This window comes from Lissotriton helveticus, chromosome 11 (assembly GCF_964261635.1).
Source record: "Lissotriton helveticus chromosome 11, aLisHel1.1, whole genome shotgun sequence".
Classification (NCBI taxonomy): domain Eukaryota; kingdom Metazoa; phylum Chordata; class Amphibia; order Caudata; family Salamandridae; genus Lissotriton; species Lissotriton helveticus.
The window spans coordinates 598291049-598309733 of record NC_136072.1 but is presented as its reverse complement, the minus strand read 5'-3'; the positions used below and the strand labels follow the sequence as shown (position 1 = coordinate 598309733).

General features: G+C 43.5%; 1 protein-coding gene across 1 annotated transcript in view; it reads right to left on the bottom strand.

Moving 5' to 3' along the window:
• Positions 1-18685, bottom strand: part of GRK7 (G protein-coupled receptor kinase 7) — a 188724-nt gene that overhangs the window by 61386 nt on the left and 108653 nt on the right. The window contains exon 3 of the mRNA XM_078665608.1: positions 17212-17483. Coding sequence (XP_078521734.1) covers positions 17212-17483 — 272 coding nt within the window. The remainder of the gene's footprint in view (positions 1-17211; positions 17484-18685) is intronic.

Here is an 18685-nt window from a genome sequence, read left to right as displayed (position 1 = left end):
CCAGAGTTTCACCAGCACACCATCAAAATAAGTATATAAAAGGAAATATAGTTTTACTAGTCTTAACACCACATTTCCTTACCTTGATGATATATTGGTAGTAATTATTATGGAGTTGATATAAGTGTAGGTCGATATTAAAAACTTGGAGTGTGGGGTAGAACAGCCACCCTGCAGTATAGCATCCACCACATCTACACAAACAGGTGGAGGCCTATATTACATATGCAATTGTGGCAAATGTGTGCCATTGCATTGCTGTGGAACTGCAGGGATCACCAGAGGCACTGACATCGTACTAATAGGGGAATAGTCTTGATATAAACACAATTCAAGACAAAAGTGTGCACCATTGGACATGTGAGGCAGGAAGGGCATGGTTTTGTCAGTGACCTTCCCTTGAGTTTGTTAAATCTCGTGTAAACTTTGGAGTAGAAGTTGATAATGTAATAGCTAGAGTTGTCATTGGAAAAGAAGATTTAGGAATGCACCAGTCAGTGCCTAATTTGTAAAGAAAAATAAGTGCAAGGGCCTAATGTTTACCTTAGGAGCTTGCTGTGGGCACTGACAAAAGCCTGTGATAGCAGATACTAAGGCTTTTTAGTTCTGGTTACACCTCATGCCTCTCTTCCCACAGCCTACACTTCCTGTCTCTTTATGTCGATCTTACAGGCTCTTTTCCATCCCTGTTGTCTTGTCACTGTTTTCCTATCGTTCTCTTCCTCTGTTTCCCTTTTCTGCCCTTGTCTCTCTTTCTTTGGGTCAGAGTCTAATGATGGAAAATAAGTTATATTTGCCAAACATAAGTGCCACTGCCCATCACCTGAAACCAAGTAACAATGAGGACTGGTAACAGATATTTTAAAGCCTTATAAAAAATGTAAACTAGAATATGCAAGCATTGCTTTCCCCTTGGGAAGGTACTTCTCCAAAATGGCCTCCCTACATACTTACAGGGCACCAGCCTGGTTAACAAATGATAATTAAGGCCTATATTACATAGAAGGGAAGGGGTTCAATGTAAAGATTCTGTGAAATTGGGTATAGTGACTCCCTTAGGTCTTATTAGGAAGCGGAAGGGCATTGGTTGTTCCAGAAGAGAAACTACTTGCTCTGCACTGCTTCCGTTCAGAGAGGCAGCCCCTTTAGCAAACAGATCGCTGCTAGAATTGGTGGTAAAGAAAATATACAAAGATGGTTGCATAAAAGTTGGTTTGTGCAAATTATGGTGTTCCTGGGCAAAAAAATGCCGAGTTATGGACTTGCTACAAGCAGAAAGAGCACTAAAAGTGAAGTAAAATAAAAGGGTAGGTAAAAAAAGTGGAAATGTTTAGAAAGTTTAAAAAAATGTATCTGAGCAAATTAAAACAGACACCATCACTGTAGAGATGTCTAAATTGTTCCTATTTGGACAGATGCACAGGCCTCTGCATCATCTCCATGATTTCAAAGAGCAGCCCATGTGAAGTACGTTCTAACCAAACTAGAGTCTGGTCTTACATGTTAAATGCAGGGCAGCGGCACAGCGTGTGTGTGTTTTTGGGGGGGGGGGGCGAGGGGGGACACAGGGGCGGTTGCCACAGGCGCAGAATTCCTAGGGGTGCAAAATTGCAGCGCAAATTGCAAATTACGCCATGCAATACTTGCCTTGTCCAGGGCGCTGGCAATTCGTGCAACACTATTGCGCAGAACCATTGAGATAATGAGATACTGTGGAAATGGCTTTTCTGCATAATCACAGATATACCACACTTGCCACATAATTCACTATCTGCTGCATAATTTGTAGATTTCAATGAATAACTTTGTTCCTAGATGAAATGGTTCAAAGGTTACTAAAAAAGTGCCACACGTGTGGCTGCACAGTGGTAGGCAATTTGGGCACATTTCAGATGGTGATGTCACATTTCAATTCGTTATGTCACATTTCAGATACTGTCCCATTTCAGTTGGTGACTGCTGTATTTCAATGTCAAACCCGCACCAAGAAGGCGAAACATTTGCTCAGACAGTAGCGATATTTGTTAAGGTATATTAATAGCAAACTAACACTGCATAGACCATGCTGCCCCTGCCTACTTCAACCAAGCCTGCTGTATAATGTGTTCCTCTATTGCTGCTTATTTTAGTGCCCCTGGTTACAGGTAACTGGTCTGGGTAAAACTGTGTATGTAATGCACGTTTCCATCTTAGCATTTCTTCAGTTTTAATTCAATGATGCTTTTTGTCAATACTTGCAGATCTAGAAGTATTACCAAAGCTTTAGAAGCCTGCATTACAAGGAGAGGGAGTAATACGAGGGGAGTAGGGAATCAAGTGAAGGGAAGGGGCAGATTAGTTCTGACAGGGGGAGCATTGAAATCGCCCCTTCCCACAGAGAAATGGCAGGGTGGAGAGAGGAACAAGGCCTGGGTGCTGTTAAGGCGAAAGCCTTTAGCAATTGTACCAGCTGGAATTACCAGCCGGTAAATTCAGGTCAAGGGGCTACCACACCCTAAAAAAGTGAGTGCAGGAAAGCCAGGCCAGTTATGTTTGTTGTGTTCAGACGGAATGGCATCCCATCCAGAGTTCCAGACATACTGTTCAACATGGACTAGCCATTGCTTCTAAACCGGACAGCCATCTTAGAATGATTCCTTGTTTGCTAAGTCCTGCAGGCGCTTGGACTCCTCACACCATTTGAAGACTATAAATTGCTGCTGGGAAATTTCCTGACCCCACCCTATGATTTCAAGTATTTTTCTTTCATCTGGTTACTGTAAGGCTTTTAGAGTCTGTATTTGTTTGTGGGTACCTTTGGTTTCTGTGGTTGCATCTTCTCTTCTGTAGGTGATCCTAAATTAGTAAGTACTGTGGTGAGGCAACATGATGAGGTGGTAATGGTCTTATTGCTTGCAGGCAAAAAGCAGTGTGACATGAAAATAGACAGGTAGGGCCTTTACAAAAGGTACGGCTGCTAGCATGGTTTACGGATAAAGTTAGTCCCAGGCCCCAATTATAACTGGGGTGGAACACGATTCCCAGGTAGGATGCTGCTCCGCCCAATTATAACCAGCTATGTGCTCCCGCACCTGAATTACCTGGGTGTGGGAACACTAGACTAGTTATTAGCATCGGAAAAATGTGGCCAGTAAAACCACATGTGGCAACAGCTGCTAGCATTTACTGGCCTTGAACCTCCAGCCCCCACCTGAACCTCTACCATGTCACAGAGGAGCATGGACTCCCCCTTCCCTGCTGGCTCACAGCCCCTGCTCAAAGTAGGTGGTAAATGGAAGCATATTTTTCCCCGGAAAGGGAAAACCCTGACCCTGTATAACCGGATTCACATGGTTTCCCCATTTCGGAATAAGCCCCCATGTTAGCTGGATTTCTGTGTGGATATACCGCCTCGAAATTTCATTCCCATCCACTTGACATCTAGAAACATAAATCTGTCCATCTTTTAATCCGAACAAAAGAGTTATTTTCAAGGTGAGGGATATTGTTAGGGTAGGATTATTTTAAGGAATTGGTTCCAACTTATGGATAGTATTTTGGTTTGGGTAATAGTTAATATGGGTGAGGATGAATGAAACAATGTTTCTTCAATGGGATATATATATATTCAACTCCTCCTCACTCCGGAATACGCTGCCGCCTTCCAAACCAGCGGGTGTGTCGTCGTTCAAAAGACCCCCGTAGTTAGGTCTTTAACATATATCTCCTCCCAAGTAGCGAAACACCACAAGTTGATGAGACTGTGTGCTGGCCAAAGTAATTTATTGTCAGTCGCCCTTCGGACGCATTTTGCCTGACCAGCAGGCTCGATCACCGAAGTTTCATGTATTTACAATCGTAATTTTAACCACTGTGCACCACACGCGATCACGTGACAAGAACTACATAGAGAGTATCAGCAACAAAAGACTCGTAGTTTCTCTACATTCGATGGAGCATTTACATTCAAGTTAACATTATTTCAGAATGCAAAAAAGCCTAGAGCAGCGGCAGTCAAGCATTAATTAAAATTGTATAATAAAAGACAATTTTGTCTATGTAGTTCTTGTCACGTGATCGCGTGTGGTGCACAGTGGTTAAAATGGCGATTGTAAATACATGAAACTTCGGTGATTAAGCCTGCTGGTCGGGCGAAATGCGTCCGAAGGGCTGACTGACAATAAATTACTTTGGCCAGCACACAGTCTTGTCAACTTGTGGTGTTTCGCTATTTGGGAGGAGATATATATATATATATATATATGTATGTAGAAGTTTTGTTATTGTAGTTGATCTAATGTTAAATAAAATGGGCATTAGTGCGGATCTTTCATGGTGCATACAACAGAATGATATTCCTTCATTTCTAGACAGATCTAAGTCTATGGCCTGTAAGATGTCTTCCAATTGAGCCCCTGGCATTAGAGACAGGAGGGAAACATCGTTCACAATGCGGGAATTACATAGCGATGCCATTACTTTGCGGTTTTTACAACGCAAGTCGTTACAACGACTTGCGCTGGATGGCGCTCTAGGACAGGGAATAGTATAATTTACTATCCAACACCTTCCCTATTGTACGTAGACTGGAGTTGCAATAGTAAATTATACTACTCCTCAGTCCAGTGCCCTCCAGTGCCTAAAAACCGTGATGTAATGTACTGCGATGTAAATGTATGCGTTGTAACGTCATATATCCTAGACAGGAGGGTACCATTTGTATAGGTTGGTGAAGCACAGAGAGGTTCACTACCTTTAGGTCCAGCTTAGGCGACAATCCCCAGGAGGGTCCTGTACATGGAAGACAGGCAGTTTTGAGCTCTTTACCCTTTCTCAGCTCGTAGTTGGACAACCACATTAGAGGCCTCCTCAGCATCATTCCCTTGTTAGAGAGTGTTGTGCTTGGTTGGACAAGAATGTGCTTGGATATTGAGCTAGCCAGGGATTAGAGGAGTGAAAAACACTGTGGGGCATATTTACAAGCCCCATTCACCACAGGAACGTCACTTTTAGTGACGTTCATGTGGTGATATGGGCTTTGCATTATTTACAAGGCAGCGATAAGCCACTTAAAGTGGCTTAATGCTGCCTTGTAAATAAGACACCCTTTCACGCTATACGTAGCGTGAAAGGGTTGGGCAATGGGTGTTGCGGTGGGTGTTCCATCGCAGCACCCATTGATTTTGATGCTGCCCCATATTTACAAGGGTGGCATAAATATGGGTCAGTGCCAAAATGAAGACCAGAGAACACCTGGTCTTACACTTGCACAATGAGGAGACATGCTTTATTTCTCCTTGTTTTTGCTGTTTCTATGTGTGCTGTGTTGTGCAACACACATTGAATCAGCAAACGCCACTGATTGTTTATGTGCAGGAATGTGTCCCTTCCTGCACTACAAAATCATTTTTTTTTTAATGAGCCTGAAAATCCCCTTGCATAGCATAGTTCTAGGAATGCATCACAAACTTCACCACTGAGAAGGACCTCTACACAGCCATCTTCACTCTCCTGTCATACATAAGCCTACTTTTTAAGTGAATGTGCCCTGAGAAGATCCTCTGGACATGTGACGCTTAGCCTTAACACATCCATAAATTGACGGATACTGAAAGTATCAGTAAAATTCACATTCTCCCTCTGCTGAGCTAACTCTGTCTACTGAATATATTTTCCTAGCTCTACATCAACTGAAGCATCACCCTTCTCTAGCCATTGTCCCCATCAGAAAGCTGAGGGTTCATCTCCCCAGAAGAGGAGGCAAGTGAATTTGGCACAGGAAATTGTTTGTACCTACTCTATAGGTAGTGACTATGTACCTGCTTCTCATGCGAGGGTTCCATACCACCTGCATATGCAAGTAGAGGAGAGGAACATGATACATTTGACACTTCTAGTCCTAATCTAGTTAGCCAGGAGAGGGTCCCTGATCCCATGAGAATGCACCATATTGGTGGCGAGACTTTTTGGACCTGCATTCCTTCAAAGGCAGCCACCTACACCCGCTCAATCCTACAACTGTTCTGCTGCAGCCTCAGACCTATAGCTGTGAGAATAGGTCTATCAGGACCAGCCCTCTTACTGATACAAGGACAGAGCCTGACAAACAGGGAGCTTTGGGCCCTACAAAACACAGCCATAGAGTCTGGAAGGCGCTTAACCACACCAGTGGCGGCAGACACATTTAAACAGTGTTGAGGCGGGGACGGAATAATAATTCAATTAAAATAAAACTTACCTGATGCTGCTTCATTCGCCTTGCACCTTGGAGCTCCACTGCTCCCTGGTCCCAGCCGCCCCAAGGACAGCGTCAGAGACTCCCTGTGCAATCCCCAAGCTGCTCTCATGCTGCATGAGAGCAGCGCAGGGATTGGCCTGAGCTGGCTTGTTTAATTCTCGCTCAGGCACAGGGAGTCTGTGATGTTTCTCCAACCCAGCTGTGTTATACAGCTGGGTTAGAGAAACCTAACTGCACATATCTGTTTGACCAGCATAAGACGGCTGGCCAAACAGACATGCACAGTTAGCAGGGTACATCACTCTGCCCCCCCTCACCACCCTCCAGGCCCCGGCCCGGCCATCCCCACACACGCTGGCTCAGCCAACAGCTCAATAGTAAAACCATATTGCTTAATTTTCAGATGCTGGCTGAGCCAATGGGGCGATGCTCCTCCGCCATTGCCATACATATAGTATAATGGCAGAATCAGGACCTACACAAATACAGCTTACTTACCACTTATACAGGCCTGTGATGAATAGTGAAATGTACCATTCTTCCAATGGAAGACAGAAAAAATAAAGTCTTAGGTTAATGGGAGGAGCCTTTAAACCAGCAGGATTAAGAAAATCAGGCTGCACGAGCTATCAAGGGAAAATACGAATTGCCAAAGTGTGTTAATTTTTAATTTCACATATAAAAGGCATTATGAGCAACTGCACATGTTTCAGAGGCAAAGCTGCTCTCCTTCAGTTATAAAGACTGCGACGATAGAGAGTACATGGTGGTTACATAAGTGGCTTGTTTGAGAACAGGAAGTAAATACAAGGAACTACCATGAAGGCTGTGCAGGTGACAAAACAAACATGACGATGAGGAAACAAGCATGACTGTGAGAAAATAAGCAGGTACGATGCTTAATTTATGCCAGTGGGTATGTGGTGGGCAGGACCCATCAGACTAAATTTGTAATTGCCAGAATTTGACCTAGAGCAAGAGAGAGAAAGTCGGAAAAGAAGAAATAAGTAGGAAGAGAAAGATGAAACAATGACAATGGAAGAAAGCAGTGAGTGAAAGTAAACTGCCCGAGTGAGATAATGTGGCAGAAGTGTGGGGTGGTGGAATAAAGAGGCGTGAGGTGGAGTCAAAACTAGGCAACCTCTGGGGTTCGGAAGCGGGTACGAAAGAAAAACTTCGGGCAACTGACATTTAAAATAAAATAAGCTCTTAGTATGTTTCATGAATAATATATCCCCCATGAACAGACACCCACCACCCATTACTTCAACACCCTTCTTCAAAGGGGTTCTCACCGGAATATATGAACAAAGAAGCAGATGTAGGAAAATGAATATTCACCCTACATCACTCTCAAAGCCTTTTTGTTTTAACACCTGGTTCTTGTTTATTACGCGGACGGTTTTGCATTTATTTGAGCCTATTGATTCTCTGAGACCTCCCTCAGTCAAGTCGACATTTAGAAACCAAAATACGTAGTTTTAGTTTTAATTAAGGATTTTTGTAGGTCACAGGATCACTTTTGCGTGTGCTTTTGTTCTGAGATCATATGAAGAATTGTGGTGTATGCAACCGGACCTACCAGAAAAGCACTTTAGTTTTCGTGAGTGTCATGAAAAGCGCTATATAACTAGACATAACATAACATTAACAGCTTCTTATTGTCACAGATTTCAATTGAAAATTAAGTAATATAGGGTCCTACATTTTGAACTACAGTTTTCGGAAAAAAGTAAATTCTTTTCTATGTAATTTTTTTTCCAAATGTTATACCATCTCCATACATTTTTCTCGTGTATTTCAATTATCTTAGCAATGATTCATTGTCGCATGACTTTTCTGTTTCACTAAAACATTAGTTCAGAGTCTGCTGCAGCACAATCAATACAGCCTGGTTTCTCGGCTCACTCTGAGCAGCGATCCTTGGCTCTGTACATCATGCAGAGCTGGACTGACGATCCGGAAACTAGGAGAACCCACGGGAGGTTTGGGGACTATGGAACGGTTTGGGGGTTTAATGGGGCACGGATGACACACAATAGCCAATTCAAAAAGCTGTTCCGAAGGACTAGCAGATGATTTTATCATAGGCCCTTATTATGATGTCGAGCGGTCCTCCATGACAGGCTGTCGGTGGCGGTCCGCCTGACATACAGAGCATCGGTCCGACTGCTGCATTATGATGCAGGCGGTTGAAGCGCAATCTTTGGGGGGAAAGACCGCCGCCTCCGACAGGATCTACAACCCCATCGGGGTGGCAGCCGGACCCGTATACCTACAATGGAGGGGGGTTCCTGTGCAGGCACCTCCATAGGGATTATAATGTTCTTTTTCGACAGCCTTCTCATAGCAGTCCGACCGCCATGAAAAGGCTGTCAGAAACAGACTTTGGGGGCCCAAGCAGGGCCACCGTCCTTGTGAGCCACTGTAATGTGGCCCTGGGGGCACATGTAGTGCCCCCATGCACATTCATGCTCCATGTGCCAGGCACCATAGGATGCCTGGCACACTGTGCATGAATGTGCACAAAGTGTTCTGAAACACTGTGGCTTGTGCTTTCTAGGGCCGCAGCACAAGCCGCAGTGTTATAGAGCACTGTTCCACCTGCCAGCCTGGCTGGAACATCGTAATTGGGGGTCGACCACCGCCTGCTTGCCGGGCAGTCCCCGGACCTCCATGGTGTTGGGTGGCGGTCCAACCATCCGGTATCATAATGATGTCCATAGTCCGGATTTGCTGGTGCTCAGAAAGAATGCTCCTGCGTATTGTGATAAAGCTTAAAACAGAGGAATATTTCTCAAGTTCCACCGCGCAGCTGCTTGGAAACCCTACTGATGATTATAAATATAGGTATACAATTGTTTGTAAAATAAAACATTCAGTGCCATTTCTTAAAAAATTGCTTGTTGCAAGACCATGGTACTACCTTTTCTATGGATCCTGGGAACAGCAGTGGTTAGAGGACCTTAGGCATGGTGGTACTGCCATTTACTGCTGGGGAGGGGGAGGGGTGCCTCAGGAACTGTTACAGGGTCTCTCGCTATATATACTTGAACCTCCATGGGATGCAAAGATGAGCAGCCCAGACTTAGTAGCTGGTTGGGACTTACATATTTTTTTATTCAAGTTCTTAACATCATTTAGCTCAATGTCTAATCAAAGCTATATCCTTGAAAAATATGTTTTTATGTACATGTAGAGAAGTATGGCAGTTAGAGTTAAGAACAACCTACAATTCAAGAAGTTCCTAGTTCTTTGTGGGATAGAGAAGAAAGCAAAATAAAAATATAAATCTTACTCTGAACAGCGCTCTAATATAAATACTGTGGAGCTCTATGGTCAAAGTTATCCTATGGAGAAACTTTGGGTGCCCTCTGAAGACTTTGTAAAGCCTACAGTTTACTATGTGCTACTGCCACCAGTTAGTGCAGCTGTAGTCCACATACACTGCAACAGTGCATCAAACTGGCTACGTAGGATAAGGATTACCAAAATCGCCCATAATTGACATCCTAACTGACTTGTTACGGTTGTGTGCCCCTGATTCCTTAGTCCTGGTTGCTGGGGACCTCAACTGCTCATTCGAACCCCTGGCAGTAGAGGACATCTTAGGAGTTCACAAGGACGACGCACAATGGGGCGTTCCGTCCCTAACCCTCAAGCCCGTGCGGAGATGGTCACCTATAGTCATTCAATTAAACGGCCTAATGATTAAAACAGGTCTAAGAGCTGCTAACGGCCGTACTACCTCCGATACTCAGGGTGCTAATACCTACAATAGAGTGTCGTGCGAGAGTAGGATCGACTACATAATGATAGACAGGAGGACTTGGATGTCAGTAGTGGATATGGTCATTACACCATCGGTGGAGAGTGACCACAACCCTCTGTCCCTTACATTGCTAGACCCATGGCATACAAGGGAGAGCATACCTTTAAAAAACGGGGGTCTATTAACTAAGCAACTTATTCCATCTAATTGTAATAGATTTCTCAAGTGGCCAAAGTTCAGTCTGGATGAGTCTAGATTGCGCGAGCTGGATGTAATACTTGTAGAGCAGTCAGCAAGGCTAATTGAAGCTTGCAATGGGGTGACTCGGACAGCAGAGGTAGAAAATATCTATACTGCCACTTTGACCCAGATCGGTAAATTGTTTACGGTCCCACTAAAGAAGAGCCTGGCAACCACCAAGCCATTGCAGGACTGGTTTGATAGCAATTGTAGAAAGAGGAAAACCAATTTGATTTCTGCCATCAAATCCTCTAATCCAGTATCTGTACGTGCGGCTAGATTGACTTATAGAAAGGCAATTACAGCTGCAAAAAGGGCTTGGGAAGAGTCCCATTGTGAGAATCTTAGAGATGCAAGCCGAAATAAGGAGGGGAACCTGTTTTGGTCACTAATGTAATAAAGTGAATGGTTTGAACACTTCTCTAAACTCTATGGTGGGAATGACCTACCCGGAGCCCCTGGGCATTTAAGCGGTGCTCTGGTTGATGGTTCCGGGTGGTTTGTACCAACTAGAGTTAATGAGAAAGAGGTTCTTGCAGCAATAGCCAAAATAGTATCTGCCAAAGCCCCAGGACAGGATGGTGTGCCCGGTGATCTCTTTAAAGCCAACCCCGATGGTTGGGCAATATATTTCGCCACCCTGATAAACGCAATGATGGCAGGCTCATCGGTCCCTAATTCTTGGAAGGCGGCCGAGGTGATTCCCATCTACAAGAAGGGCCCTTGGGAGAACCCTGCCAACTACCGTTCAATTAGTCTGATAGACGCAGGACAGAAATTGGTTGGCAGGGTTCTCCTTGAAAGGATCCTCACGTGGGCAGAGGAACACAAGATCATTTCTCCCTACCAGGCTGGGTTTAGTGCGTGCACAGTACCAACTGACCAAGCGTTTAGGTTGTTACTCCTCCACTGGAAGGTGGTTACCATTGGCAAAGGCGGTCTTTATTTGGCATTCATTGACTTGAAGACCGCCTTTGACCTGGTTCCCCGAGACCGCCTGTGGACTATACTTGAGGAGATGGGTATTCCGCCTCCAATCCTAAACCTTTTGGTACGCATGCATGATGGCACCTATGCCCGTATTAGATGGGGCTCTCAAGGGCAAAAAATAGAGAGGATTCCTGTGAAGCGAGGGGTTAGACAGGGGTGCGTGTTAGCCCCAACACTCTTTTCCCTGTTCGTGAATGGTGTTGTCTCTTTTCTGCTTGAAACCGATGCAGATGCCCCGGTTTTAGCGGGCGATAAAGTGCCCACCTTACTTTTCGCTGACGACACCTTGTTAGTCTCAAACACCCCCGTGGGCCTGCAAAAATTGCTGAATCGCTTCAGTTTGTTTTGTGAACTTAGGAGCCTGGTCATTAACACCTCGAAAACTAAGCTTCTCGATTTTAATCCCAGTAAGTCCTCCAGGTCCACCCTCTTTCTTGACGGAGAACCATTGGAGCGTGTAAAAGAATTTGATTACCTGGGAATTAGAATTTCTCAAAACCTGAAGTGGCAGCCCCATATTGATAAAATGCTTCTGAACCATAAAAGGGTGGCTGGTGTCTTGGGGCGGGAATATCGTATGTCCACCTCTAAGCCCGTTGCCCCTGCCCTGGATATATACGCTGCAAAGGCTGTGGGCAGCGCCCTCTATGGCGCAGAGCTGTGGGGCTTTGAATGCATTAGCGGCCTCACTACTTCCGAGAATAAGTTCCTCAGAGAGCTTGTATCTCTTCCAATGGGCACCCCCATCAAACCATTACTGAGCAATCTGGGTCGCCGTTCCATCCGGGACCTAGCTAGACTACGACCACTTTTATATTGGGCCAGGCTATGGCGGACCCCCGAGCTCTCTAAGTACCTTGATGGTTTGATGGAGGTTATGAATCTTAATGGCTCCCATAAAGTCAGCTGGATCCGTAACATCAAGAAGCTTCTGAATGACACTGGCTTGCCAACCAATTGGGAGCTTGGAGTTCCTTTATCCAAGCGTGAACTTAAGCGAGTCTACTGGAACTGGGTGGACGAGCAAGATCTAAGGGACCTAAACCAAGGAAGGCTGACCGAAGAATTTAAACAGCATAAACCCAAGCCTTACTTGGAGCCTTACTTGGATTTCATTAAAAAACCAAGGGATAGATCGCTGTTTATCCAGTTTAGACTGGGAAATCTACCCTTACGCGATTACACCTGTAAGTGGAAGCCCCCGTACCAAACTCCACCTGACTGCCCAATCTGTGAAGGCGTCACTGAAAGCATTGCTCATGTTTTTTTCGCATGCCCCACCTATGCAAAACCGAGACAGAAATGGCTAAAACCTGCATGTCTATTGCTCGGAACTAGAAACCATTCCGTAGCTCTGAGAATACTTAAAACTGATACTAGTACATGCCTAGTCTGTGGGGTCGCCAAATTTCTGAGCTGGGTATGGGTAATTAGAGCAAAATCTATGAGAGGACTTAGCTTTTAATCAATTCTTTTTAACTCCACAAATCTGCTATTGTTTAATATGCCTCTTAACTTATTTATTGTAGCATGAATGTTTTTACTGTAATCAACCCTGCAAAAATGTAAGATTTATGAATTGTGGTTTAATTTTTGTAATCTTTGTATGTGCTTTTATGATATCTTGTGCATATCGAAATAAAGCTTTGAAGGCAATATCCTTCTGAACTTTATGGACGCCTTCTCCAGTCCTGAAGTTTTAACCTTCTATTCACTGATTTAAGGTGTGTTTGTCTTTGGTAGTAGTTTTCTTGAGTCTCCTACTCCCTTTGGCAGTGCTCCATGTGGACCCCACATAATCCTGAAAATAAATGTTTAAATACCTTTCCGGTAAATACCTGTGGTAGCATTCAAACCTAACGTTCCTCTACTCTGTTGTATATTTGGGCTATATGGGTTGCTAGAAAAAACCAACATGATATTCAACACAAAAACCCACAATTTGCATGTCTATGAAGAAGTAAAGCAGTCACTATTTGTTCAGAACACGAGCAAACCTTTACTCAGAATAGTGATGCAGGAAATGCACAATTAAATTCTCCAAACCAATATACATGTACACTTAGAAAATCTATGTGACTCGTACATGTGGTACCTGCGTGTGATCACCCAACACTATTGACATTTGTGTATCTTAGTAGCCTTTCACAGGATAGCATACATTGGATATCTGACCATAGACTCACTTATGGTACACCTATAATGCATCTATGAGAAATGCAGTCTTTGGGGACAAGCAAAATTCCTAAGCTCGGAAGTGACAGTACTCTTTTGGTGTTTTTAATTCAGATCATAGCTTTAAGCAATGATCTTTTAAACAATATATTGTACATTTGCAGAAATGTATATAGCACACATGCTATCTTCAGTCAGCTGTCTCTCTGCATCCCTCTCCAATTCTTGCAGGTGGTGACTATGAGGGGGTTAGCTTCCAGGCAATGTAGACCCTCTGAACATACGACCCTCACAGAAGAGCCTGCATGTCTCAATTTCTCTCCTCTGAACCCATGCAGTAAGAGCTCTGGGCAAGGCTGACTTCCCAGCTGTCATGGCTCCTGTGTCAGCCAGTCAATTCTTTTCTGGCTCTCTTGAACTCACAATAGTCCCTATTCACAAAGGTACATTTATACATGTAGATGTACTCACATGTAAATGTCTGTGTGTTAAGTCTACCGTTTTTCACTATTCACCATTTCCGAAAGTAGGTTTACAACTAGTATAGGCTTACATTCCTCCACCCTCTAAACTGAGACAGGGGGTGGAGACAAAATTTACAAGTGTAAAGTTACTATTAGTAACTTTTCTCACATAGGCGGAACTTTTAATAATTATTAACCTAAAAGTAATAAAATAAAATAATTAACTCATCAAATTAAATATTCATTAAACTAATATTTATAATACATTAATTTATTTATAAATATTTTATTCAAATTAAAAATAAACACCACCAGACACATTTCAATATTTGATTACTACTAAATTTAAAAGTTATGTCTTTCTGAATTAGTTTAAAATATTTTTAACTGTGCTCTAATCTCATTTGTCTTTGCTCACACTCAAAACGGGCATGCCCATAGTTATTTTGTAGTTGTAGCGTGCAAACTGTCCCACCTCTCATTAACTTACTCAACATTATCTCATTCTCTCCTTAGAAGCTACCCTAAACAAATCATAGTTCTTTAACCCCTTGCATGCTTGTGATGGAACCATTCCGTCACGAGCCACGGTGGTGTTGTGCTGGTGATGGAATGGTTCCGTCACGGCCCAGCCGCCGCGCCTGCGCGGCGCTGATTTCGCGCCTGCGCTGAGCGTTCTATTAGGCGGGCGGGGCTGTGACGGAACCATTCCGTCACAAGCATAGCGCCACCGCGGCTCGTGGCGTAGTGGTTCCATCACGAGCATGGCGGCGCCGCGTGGCCACCCCCCCTAGCGCCGTGGCGGAATTACCGCTGCGGCCAAGGGGTTAAAATCGAAAGCATTGGAAGTAAGCTAAAATCTCTTAATCTCCCTGTGCCTAACAAAAATGAATGTGTCCTTGTGTAATGTAACTGGTGCTCATGTAAAGCACTCTGATACCGGATACCTTCGGGTCACGTTCGTGCTATAAAACTCTGGGAAAAAAGACTTGACAGTTAAAGAGGCATTGGCTGTGTTGCGCATGCTTTGGAGGTTTATTGTAAACGTTCAGAGTTGTGAGGCCCACCCTGAAGCTATGAACTATGTTGCCTCAGTTGGTGTGGAAGTGCTCTGAGGTAAAGTGCTTGAGATGAGATGTTGCTATCAATTCATTATTAGCCACGCAGCAAAGTGCAGAGGAACCCTGCAGTGTGGAGAATGCTATTTCACTGCATTCGATGCTGTTGCTCTATTTTTGTGGTACAATCCTGAAAGACATGCTTTTCTTTTTTAACCCCTTCCATGCTGATGACGGTCCCCGGCCGTCATGCATCACTGTGCTCGTGTGCTGATGACGGCTGGGGCCGTCATGAACCCGCCCACTCATTAGAAGTGCCGCACAGGCGCAGAATCGCGGCCGCGCCCAAGGGGTTAAGGAGAAAAAAGGAAACAATGCGTTGAATCAGTACAACACCTCTAAGTAGTTACTTTGACTACGGATTCATGTAACAGTCTCAGAAACATAGGTTTCGTTTCTTTTGGGTTTGGACATTAGCTTATTAGCTTGAGTGTCCAGTGCTTATTTGTGTAGAGAGGCGTGAGGTTTGTTTTCTTTCCCTGAGACTTGAATGCTTGAATGATGTTAACCAGTGCTTTATTTGTAAATAAATAAGTGCCAGGGCTCTCATCAGGAGGCCAGTGCAGCTTGCGCCACACATTGTCGTTCCATGCTGCCAGAGATAGTAACAACACAATTACTAACCGTCACACTCCTACAAGTATGACAATAGAGACTATTCCAGGCCCTAAAGATATAAAATGGCTTTGGCAGCAGGTCATAGTCATTTGTATGTATATTAAATTAATAATTGAATGCTGTTGTGGTCATCTGAGACAGCACCTTGGCAGACTGTCACAAGCTACGGTGTCGACAATTAAGTGCTGGTGCAGAGCACCGGAAACTACCGGCTTAAATTAAGCACTGATAACAAATAGTTAAGACAAAATGGCAAACTTGGCTTTAAAATAGGGAGGTCTCCTTGCAGAATCAGCTATAAAGTGTTTGGATACTTTTGAGGATCTACCCGTAGTCACAATGTACCCTCCCCACCCTCAAATCTAATGGACTCCATGTGCAGAAGGTATGCGACGAGCCAGGCATGGCACAATACGAAGACACCAGTTTTTGGGGGGAGGTTATTTTTCACTTTTCCATGTAGTAATCCGACAGGCGATATCCTGATATCCGGGATTTCGATACAACTATTCAGCAGGATGGAATGTTTCTTGGGTTTAGGGAGTTCCGTTTCGTGAAGTTTTGCATTGGTTGATAGTAAGCTTTATGTGGAAGGTTTTGATTAGCATCGGTTTTGCTTTGCTGTTTCTTGTTGAGTTTCTGTCATGAGAATTGTGTGTACAGAGACGCGTTGCAAGTGATCTTCAAGTGGTTTGAGGTATGAGCAGGATGTGTCGGCTTGCATGTTTCTTATGTGTTGATTGAGAGCTGTATTTAACTGTGCAGTGCTATTTTGTATGTGCATTTAGGTATGCCAATATGAGGAAAAATTATTTCCCCTGGTTGGGAGTAGCACACTCTACAAACTGAGAACGTCTTGTAACATGGGACAAGATGAAGCAGTGTTTTGTAACTGACAGTCTGTATCATGTTATAATCTCCATTACAGACATTTTAGGCATAGGGCCTGTTTAGACTTACCTTGACTATATAGTGATAGTCAATATCACAGATATCCAGTCCACCGTATTACAAGTGTATTATGTGCCGTGGCACCGGTAACAAGAAGGACAGGATAGCCATCACATTGGTGATGCAGTATTCCGTCTGCCATACTCTAAATCAGGCTCTTAGACACTTGAAACTCTGCTATAGTTTAGTGCCGCTGATTAAGATACCTTTGAATGTTGGTCATTCAAGCAACTTACCCCTCTTCAGGAAGGTCAATTAAATGTTCTACGCGACTTGTGCTACAATTGTATGTTACAACATTTTAGTTGAAATTCAAACTTACAAAAATATGACATACACAATATTGATATCACTATATAGTAAAGTTAAATATAAACTGAGACAAGCCTAGGTTTACTATTCTTAACTCCACAACTGTTTACCTTGATGATAGAGTGGTGGTTAACAATGTACTTAAGAAATATTTGTAGGTTGATATTTGACCATTATATAGTGACCACTAGGTGTGGTACTGAAGTATGCAAAGGGTCATGATGCATCTCTATATTACAGGTTTAAGACATTGGAAGTAAAAAATTGATATTTTTATTGTTGACCAGTTCCAAGCTAAAATTGACGTCCAGTGGTTTTTTATGCACATAGAAGTACACAAAAGGGAAAGCATACCTGCTTCCTAAGCGGTCTTCTATTTTCTTGGCCAATAGCAGTTTGCAGATATCTGTGGCATCTGCGTTGAAGTTCCGATGCTTGAACTGTACCTCGGTTTCTAAGGTTCTCCTCTTTACTTCATCTTTGTCAACCTTTTCTTTGAAGTCTTTAAATGGAGTCCGGCCAGCAATCATCTCGTAGATGCTGCATCCCAATGCGAACCAGTCCACAGGGTAGGAGTAGTTCTCCTCTTTCAGAATTTCAGGAGCCATATAACCATTTGTTCCTGCCTATAATTAAATTTTCAAGCATGTAGGACCAATTAGAATGCATGTGGCATCATTTTATATAAAATTATATCAATGCATCAGAATATCTAAAAGCTTAACAAAATATATGTCCCTATATTTTTATTTATGTGGCTGATTTTACTGCACAACAAACAGTGGCATCAAAGGAAATCTGTATAGCACAGGTACACAATGCTATGTTGCAGATCCATCATTATTCCTGTGATAATAGATCCATGAAGCTTCAGAGAACTTGCAAAGATATTATACCCACCTGCTAATTTCAATTAAATATTACTACCAGTGGCCAAAAAGCTACAGTCTTCCAGGACTGACAAGACCTGTAAAGTCCAGTTGACTGCACCAACTAACACCCCTGACATATCTAGTCAAAGTTAAGTGTGCATAAAGTTGCAAGTTGGCAGCTAATGACGTACTTCAACTTGTATGGCTGATAACAGCAGATTGCGGGTGATACCTCTTCAATGCTTAGGGTCTGCAGGACGGGTGCCCAGGCATCATGATGGCTAGATGGAGATCCTGTGACCAGCGGGACACAACCTTTAGATCGTGGATTTTACGCCGCAATACTATCACAACGTGGTCATTACAACGACCGCGTTGTAACCACACGATGCCATTACTACACAAGTCATTACATCGACTTGCAGTAGATGGCTCTTTAACATAAGGAATAGTATAGTTTACTATTCCAACACCTTCCCTACTGTTACGTAGGCTGGAGTTGGAATAGTAAATTATACATTTGTAATGTTACATCGCCATCTACTGCAAGTCGATGTAATTACTTGCGTAGTAATGGCATTGCTTGGTTAAAACGCGGTTGTTGTAACGACTGCGTTGTGATTGTATTGCGGAGTAAAATCTGCGTTGTAAAGGTATATATTCGCCACCAGCGTAGATGCACTCGGGGTAGTTTGGTTTTCTTCTCTAAAAGGATCCGCTAGGGATCTAAGGCCAGGGATCTTGGACGAACAATGTAGGCAACAGGTCCTCTCTCCAAGGGCAGGCGTGAGTAGCAGTGTCCAACAAACACACTTAACACACTTTGTTAGCTGCAGCCAGTATTCAGAGAGGCTGAATTAGAAGTTGTTTAGGCCAGGAAATAATACCTGTTTGGCTGCTTTTGAGTTAATGGAAGCTCAGGATGGATAGTGGGAAGGGACCACACAGAGGCAGAA